At 46.2% G+C, this 7,950-nt stretch overlaps 1 protein-coding gene across 9 annotated transcripts in view; it reads left to right on the forward strand.

Moving 5' to 3' along the window:
* The window catches only part of TNRC6A (trinucleotide repeat containing adaptor 6A), a 58,999-nt gene that overhangs the window by 47,882 nt on the left and 3,167 nt on the right, over positions 1 to 7,950 (forward strand). For 5 of the 9 annotated variants that reach the window (XM_019281622.3, XM_039560702.1, XM_039560707.1 and 2 more), the window contains 10 exons: positions 30 to 167; positions 387 to 515; positions 604 to 681; positions 935 to 1,145; positions 3,806 to 3,937; positions 5,386 to 5,544; positions 5,905 to 6,045; positions 6,630 to 6,737; positions 6,953 to 7,174; positions 7,825 to 7,895. In XM_019281622.3, coding sequence (XP_019137167.1) covers positions 30 to 167; positions 387 to 515; positions 604 to 681; positions 935 to 1,145; positions 3,806 to 3,937; positions 5,386 to 5,544; positions 5,905 to 6,045; positions 6,630 to 6,737; positions 6,953 to 7,174; positions 7,825 to 7,895 — 1,389 coding nt within the window. The remainder of the gene's footprint in view (positions 1 to 29; positions 168 to 386; positions 516 to 603; positions 682 to 934; positions 1,146 to 3,805; positions 3,938 to 5,385; positions 5,545 to 5,904; positions 6,046 to 6,629; positions 6,738 to 6,952; positions 7,175 to 7,824; positions 7,896 to 7,950) is intronic. The other 4 variants (XM_039560704.1, XM_039560709.1, XM_039560708.1 and 1 more) reach the window with 1 other exon arrangement.

A 7,950-nucleotide genomic window follows, 5' to 3' on the forward strand; every position in this document is an offset into this window, starting at 1 on the left:
TTGTCACTGACTGCCCATCCTTTCCCCAGAATGGCAATCCCAGTGTGTTTGGTGTTGGGAATATAGCAGCACAGCCCAGGAGCATGCAGCAGCCTCCAGCACAACCTCTTAATTCATCTCAGCCTAATCCACGTGCTCAAGTGCCTCCTCCATTACTATCCCCTCAGGTAAGTGATACAGAAAACACACTGTGTATAAACTATCTAAATGCTGCTTCAGAAAATTGTTCCTTGTTTGTTGGTGTTGCTGACATTTATTCTGTAAATATTTGGGAAGATATTGGCTTGATGAAACCAGGCATTTGTTAACCTGAGGTTATAGTATTCTACATATTCTGGACTGAGTAAACCTGTTAACAGCCAGTCACTCTTGGCCCTGTGTTGCAGGTTCCAGTATCATTACTGAAGTATGCACCAAACAGCGGTGGCCTGAGCCCACTTTTTGGCCCACAACAGGTAGCCATGTTGAATCAACTGTCCCAGTTAAACCAGCTTTCTCAGATCTCCCAGTTACAGGTAAGATAGCCAAGCTGGTTGCTCAGTGTGGTGTGTGAGCCTGGTGTCACTGTCCCTGTTCCTAAACCCCTCACCCCCTGTCTCGCAGCGGCTGTTGGCTCAGCAGCAGAAGGCTCAGCCTCAGAGGAGCATGCCTTCTGGGGGTCGGCAGCAGCAGGAGCAGCAGGTAAAGAAACATCTTAAATTTCACTTCTCAAACTCTCCTTGTAACTGTTTTTCATCCTGAGCTGCATTTCTTGCTGTGGCTTGTATTGAAGTGTGCAGGGGTGGACAGAGTTTGACAGGCTTTAGAGGAGGGACTGAGTACTGGGGTTTGGCTGTGCAGGATGCACAGAGTACAAAGGTGCATTTCATTCTCTTTCTTACAACATGGAAAAGCTTTTGCCCATTGATGCTGTAACGGCTCTGTTTTTTTTAAGGGTCGATCTCTTAGTATGCAGCAACAGATGATGCAACAGTCCCGTCAGCTTGATCCAAACCTGTTAATGAAGCAGCAAACTCCACCCTCTCAACAGCAGTCACTCCATCAGCCCTCCATGAAATCCTTCCTTGAGAATGTCATACCCCACGCTACTCCTGAGCTGCAGAAAGGGCCGTCACCAATCAATGCTTTCAGCAGCTTCCCTATAGGTGGGTCCCCTGCAGTCGGTCAGTGCTTGTGTGACACACAGCTTTTCCCCTTGCCTCCTCCTGGAAAATGACTGTAACGCTGTCAGCACTTCCCATTTTAGTGGAAGTAGTAATTCTGTGTGGGGTTCACCCAGTTACCCTTGTTCACTGAAGAACTTTTCCCCAAGTACACTCATTCCTGGTGAGTGTCCTTGTCTCAGTGCAGAATACTTTACAGTCCTAAGGAGTGACAGGCTCCTTTTAGTGCTCCTTTTGTCCCCTGGATTCCCTGGATGATACAAAGTCCTGATTCCTGGACCTAAAGGACTTCAAGAAGTAGAATCCATGCAGAGAATCCATTGATGTAGACACATTTCTTGGGATTTCAAAAATGCTTTCAGTGGCTCTGAAATTGCAAAGGTAGAACAAACTGTCACCTTGCCTGTTAGTGGTATTGTCCAGGAAAGAAGGCTTTTGGCTTTGCATTTTTAAAGAATTGTTGTCTCATTTCATGCAAAATGTCTGAACATTTATAAACACAAGCATCTCCTGTTTCTTTCTCCCTATGTTTTCAGGCTTCTGTCCAATTTCTACTTCAGAAATTCCAGGCTTGTATATTTTCTTCTTACTTTAGGTCCCTTTTTAATGCTATCTTACTATAGCTGTTTACCACTTACCTCTGTTCCTTACCCCCATTTTTTTCCTCCCCTTCATTTTTGCTTTTCTTCCCTTTTATTCTATTTGGGTCATTTCTGTTGGGCTGATTTCCTTTGCATTCTCATTGGCTTTTGCAGAGAAGTTTGTTTCCTAGACATGCAGCTGAAGTCCCTGTGCTTGCAGGCAGAGCGGCAGTGGCCGGGACAGTGCCACACCAGGGATGGCATGTGGCCAGCCTCAAGTCCAGGCTGCTGCTTCAGAGCTGCTGGTGATGATTGGCATCAGTGTCCAATTCTGCTTTCATTCCACGGGCAAAGCATACAAAGAAGTTGTTTAGCTATTGGAGACACTGTGTTAGTTCTAAGGAAAGGCATATTTCACTTTCTCGCCAAACTCTGTGCTGAGGGATGCATCCTGCCCAGATCAGACTCCTTTGTGTTTCATTCCTTGAGCTGGAATTGCTGTATAATGTTCCATAGCTGCTTTCTCATATGAATCGTGGCCACGTCTCAGGAGCCTGCAGTACATGTAAGGTTGCTTTGAGATCCCTCGGGAATCTGCCACAGTGTACACAGGAATTCTTTGGGGTCCCTCTGTACAGTGATACAAGCACACAGAGCCACACTTGCTCCTCACATAAAGGCTTAAGGGTAAGAATAGCATGCCCTGTTTCCAGTCCAGGGAAGGGATTTGTCAGGATTCACTAGATACTCACCCAAAGCAGAGATTGGGGGCCAGAGCATCCTTCTCTCTCCCTGACCAGTTCTGCAGTCACATCCCAATTCATTATAGAATTAAGTATTTCTAATAATAAAAATAACCTTTATCTGGCAAATAGTGAATATAACCAAACAATATAAAGTCTTCCACAGTAGGATATGAAAAATTACTTCTGGGAAGGGTATTTAAATTATGGATTATGTCCAAGGACTGGTGTCCATTGCTCAGCCCACACATCTCCCATACAGAGCTGTGCCTGCTGGGGGCTGGCATTGGCCTGGTCACAGATTTGCCCCTCTGCCAGCTTGGGGTCTTTCTAACACTACTCTCAGAGGTCTGGCCTCTACAGCTGCTCCAGAGGTAGAAGGAAGGTTACTGTGGTGCAGAGTTACTGTCATTTTGCTCTGACAACAGCAAAATGCCAGAGGGAGGTGTCAGAAACAGGATCAGTTGGACTTCTCCCTTTTTTATGTTTGAGCTGTTGGTAGTTGTATTTCTTAAAACTCCATCCTGTTCCAAGCACTTTTCATGAGGCTTTTCAAGGGGAAGCTTTTCTGGCACCAACTCTTGCTCATGCCTTTAAGAAAAACAAACAAAAACCCCTCAAAATATAAACCAGTTTCTTTATGGCTGTGGATGTCCACTTAGGAGCAAGAGGAAGCCCTTGTTTCTAGTGCTGAAGGAAGGTGTTTCTAGGAGACATTTGAGAAGTTCCCTATTTGTCTCTGGCCTCAAGTTAAACCATTGTAGTAGTTTGTTTTCAGAAAAGAAGTAAATAGATCTGAAGGGCTGGAAAAGTACCCTGGTAGAGTTCTGAGTTCAAGATTCTTACAGACTTAGAAAGGGAGCAGGCATGCCAAGGTCAAAAATGTGGGCACATTGTCCAAGCCCAGAAGAGCTGGTTCTCCCAAGTATTTGAGTTGATTTGGGTTGGCATTGTCTTGATTTTCTGGCAGAGAAACATTTGGAAGTACAGAACACAGCTACAGCAAGTCAAGACAAGTTCTGTTTGCCCCGTATTTTAGGTATTTACATTTTAGTTTCTCTTAATTTCCTAATGTCTTCTTTCACTGATATTTTTGCATGAGGACATGAGCTGAGAACTTGGGAGGGCTTTGCATTGCTCAGCTTAGCTTCTGTGTGCAGGGTTCCCTGGTTTAAGTGCTAGAATGTTCCTCGGAACCAGAGACTTGGAAGCATGACATAACCATAGTAATGTGCTCTTCAGTGCTTTCTGGGACAGCAGTGGTGATGAGCAGAAGGACAAGTTTAGTCTGTATCTCATAAGCTGTGTGTGCTTTCAGGAATGAACTCAAACTTGAATGTAAACCTGGATATGAGCAGTATTAAAGAGCCACAATCTCGGCTGAGGAAATGGACTACAGTCGACAGCATTTCTGTGAACACATCCTTAGATCAAAACTCCAGCAAACATGGTATGTTCAGCATGGCCTTGAGCAGCACTTGATGTGGCACATCAGACTGTGAGGTTCTGGGTGTCAGGTGCAGGTTTGCAGTGATTGGGCTGTGGTTATATCTCCTGTGTCGCTGTAGCTGTCACAGTTTGTATTGTGTTGTCTGTGCCAACTTGCTGCTTGTCTACCACAGCAGCCACAGCTTTGCTGACTGTGCTCACACAGTGATCTTGTGATTAGATTAGTAGAAACATTCGACAGAATTCTTTTTTTAACCAGACTTTTCTATAAGTGTGACTGTTGCTACTAAGTTTACCTTAATCTCCAGTGGGATGCTTCATATATTTTTAAGCCAAAAGCTCGGTTTTCAAGTTTTCTCTCCCACTCTCCTGTATGATCTCCTTCTGTCCTAAGGTGATTTTGGGGGATTTGCCACATTCTGGGCGTGGCTGACATTTATACTGACAGGTTTTGGTTATGAATGTCTGTGTTTGCATTCTAAAAGTGGGGAGAGCTTAAAAGGGCTAGACTTGGTACCATTGCTGTCCTTAGTTTTACAGGAGGTGAACTTGGTTGCTTTGTGTTTCATTCCAGTAATCAAGATTCATATGACATTTCAACTGTTTCAGTTGCTTGAAATCTCATCCAGTTAAAATTTGAGTCTATAGCCCAAGATTCTGTGTCTAAAGATAGTTATAAATGTCCCTGGTCTCCTGTTACTGTTCAGTCTCAGATTGTCGGGGTATTTTTAGGTGCATCAGCTGCTTTGCTGCTCTGAGCTGCCTCTGCTGCCGTGGCCTGTAGTGGCCGTTCCCTGCAACTGCCCTGCTGAACCCATCCCACTGTTGCCACAGGCAGTGGTGGTGTTGCTTTAGCTGCAGGTGATGTTTTCTGACCAGAGCTAGGAATTTCTGTATCACATGGAATCCCTGGTTCCCTCAGAACTGTAGCAGAACTGGCTTTGCTATCTGATAACTTTTAAACCATTCCTTGCTCTGTCTCCAGGGATTTTTTAAATTAATTTTTTTGCCTCCCAAGAATAGGAATAGAATCTACAGAATTTTGCAGTAGCTAAAGATCCTTCACATGTTGTAGCTATTTCTTTCATGAGCTCTCCCACCACAGAATCTTGTTAGTCAAGTGGGGTCCCACAGAATCCTCTTACCCTCTGGAATCAGTACTTCAGCTGAATACATGTTACTTTGAATATATATACTGTTTTAGTGAAGGGATTTCATGGGACATTATTCTCACAGTTTTCTCTTGAATTACTCAGATACATTTCATTTTGAGTTAAACACTCCTGTATGATCTCCAGTATAACTTGGCATCACAAGAGGACAGTGTGCTGTTACATATTTCATGACTGATTTACAAGGGAATGATTTCATATATATTTATATAGGGATATAAAAACCGACCATGAAAAATATTTGACTCCTCTGTTGTTTTTTTTTTTTTTTAATCAGGTGCTATTTCAAGTGGTTTTAGGCTGGAAGATTCTCCGTTTGTTCCTTACGACTTTATGAACAGCAGTAATTCGCCAGCCAGTCCTCCCGGATCCATTGGGGACGGCTGGCCCCGTGCCAAATCGCCTAATGGCTCTAGCAGTGTTAACTGGCCCCCAGGTACAGCCCCTGCCCCCTGCCTCCCCTCCCTCCCCACCCTGCGCACGTCAGGCGGTTCCGCTGCGTTTGTCCTGCATTCCCGGAGTGTTGCACGTGGAGTGGGCAGGACCCAGCCTGCAGAAGGGCACCAAGGGTGTTCTCAGCAGATGGAAATGGAGAACAGGAGTTCTACTGTACACAGAGAAGTGTATCTGCCAGAGAAACCAGAAATGAAATTAATAAAGTGAAGGCTAAATCGAGTAAATTAAATGCTTAAAAGGTTTTGGATTTTCAGTCATTACGAGATGTATTGTTTAGACAGCTGTTTCCTTTTAAAAAATACAGTCAAAATAAGCTTCTTTCCTGCATCTGTATTCCTAGAGTTTCGCCCTGGTGAGCCATGGAAAGGTTATCCAAACATCGACCCCGAAACTGACCCTTACGTCACTCCTGGCAGTGTCATAAACAATCTCTCAATTAATACTGTGCGGGAAGTTGACCACCTCAGGGACAGGAACAGTGGTATGCTCAGCTTGCCTGGGGAATTGTGTGTTACCTTCCCTCAGCCACACAGACACTGCTGTCGTGGAGATGTTTACTGCTTGCTCCCCTCCTGGTTTATCCCTTGTGTTTGCTCCTTGCTCCTCTCCTGGTTATTCCCCTGTGTTTGCTCCTTGCTGCCCTCATGGTTGTCCCTTGTGTTGTGGATTTGGGATGTGTTTGCTGCTTGCTCCTCTCCTGGTTTATCCCTCGTGTTGTGCCTGTCACAGCTGCCAAGCTCATCCTTGGCTCAGCTCTGCTGCTGATGCAGTGCAGGAGCTGTCCCAGGAATGTGGGCTGTGCTCTGCATCCTGATGTCAGCTGTGCACACCCGGGTGTTTGGGAGCAGCAGAGCCTTGGCAGCCCAGCCATGCAGGCATGCTGGGCCTGTGCTCTCCGGGTGCTCCTGCTGCCACCGTGTGTCCGTGGGTTGAGGATGGGCACTGAGGGGTGCATGTCCCTCCCCTGAGTGTGCAGGCGTGTTCAGGCTGGAGCACAGCCAAGCCTATTAATCCTACTGCATTTGTGACCTGGTGTGCTGTGTCTGACTCTTGTCTTTGTTGCAGGGTCATCCTCATCTTTGAACACCACGCTGCCTTCAACTAGTGCCTGGTCATCCATTCGTGCCTCCAACTACAATGTTTCCCTCAGCAGTACAGCACAAAGCACTTCAGGTGATGTCTGCTTGAATTGCTCTGGTTCCTTCCCCTGCACACACTCCGAGAGGATCCTAGATGTTAATAACCATAGTGTTGAGGTCTCATCAGCGTGGTAACTTGACTGATTTCAAAGCAGCTATTTTGATTTTACTCTTAATTCAGCAGCTTTGCTTTGCAACAGGGTGATGGTTGCAGCAAGAGTGATTGTGGTTGTCTTTTGTGTCTTCTAGTAGCCAGAAACAGTGATTCCAAATCAACATGGTCTCCTGGATCAGTCACTAACACCTCTCTGGCTCATGAGCTGTGGAAGGTCCCTTTGCCACCTAAAAGCATCACTGCTCCGTCCCGCCCACCTCCAGGGCTGACAGGCCAGAAACCACCCCTGTCCACTTGGGATAATTCCCTTCGTCTGGGTGGAGGATGGGGAAATTCTGATGCCAGATACACCCCTGGTAAGGATGTCCCTGTGTGCCTGGAGGGGTTTGTGGTTTGTTACCAAGTCTCCCATGCATCTGGCTGTACAGTCTGTCCCTGCAGGCTGCCAGATGCACCATTGGCCTTGCCTAAAGCTGCTCCATCTATCCCAACCTGCACTGCAGTGGGCTTTCTGCTGAGGAGAGCTGGGAGAAGGAGAGGTGGTGTGTGTAACATGGGTGGCACAAGTGTTTGTTGTGTCCTTAGTGGCACCGCCTCTCCGAGTGCTTTCCAAGTTGGACATCAGTGCAGCTACGTAGTTAAACGTTGTTCACAGAGAGGCTCATACTGTAATGAATTAGATCATGATAGCCCAGGGAGTCATCAGACAGGCTTTAAAACTCTTCTGAGCTTGCAGCAGGAGTCAGAGCAAATACCTGTGTATTTTTTGCTTCAGTTCTGATTATCGGACAACAATGTAGCTGCTTGTGCCCCTGCTTACATGAGCAAAACGCTTCCCAAAGTAAATAGTGCTGTAGCACCCCACAGTAATGTTCTAAGGGTTTGAAGTCTGGAGAAGGTTAGTGCTACTTGAGTTTTTATTATCAGTGAATGTTGGCGTCATCTGCTCCGCCCAACTCCCTGGTGCCAATGTGGCAGGCACCAACTCCTGTTTTCCCTTCTTTAGGTTCAAGCTGGGGTGAGAGCAGCTCAGGGAGAATAACAAATTGGCTTGTTCTAAAAAACCTTACACCTCAGGTAAGGCTGGAACACACAGGAGGGGGCTCTGGGCTGGGGCTCAGCTCTGGGGCTT

Source organism: Corvus cornix, chromosome 14 (assembly GCF_000738735.6).
Source record: "Corvus cornix cornix isolate S_Up_H32 chromosome 14, ASM73873v5, whole genome shotgun sequence".
Lineage (NCBI taxonomy): Eukaryota > Metazoa > Chordata > Aves > Passeriformes > Corvidae > Corvus > Corvus cornix.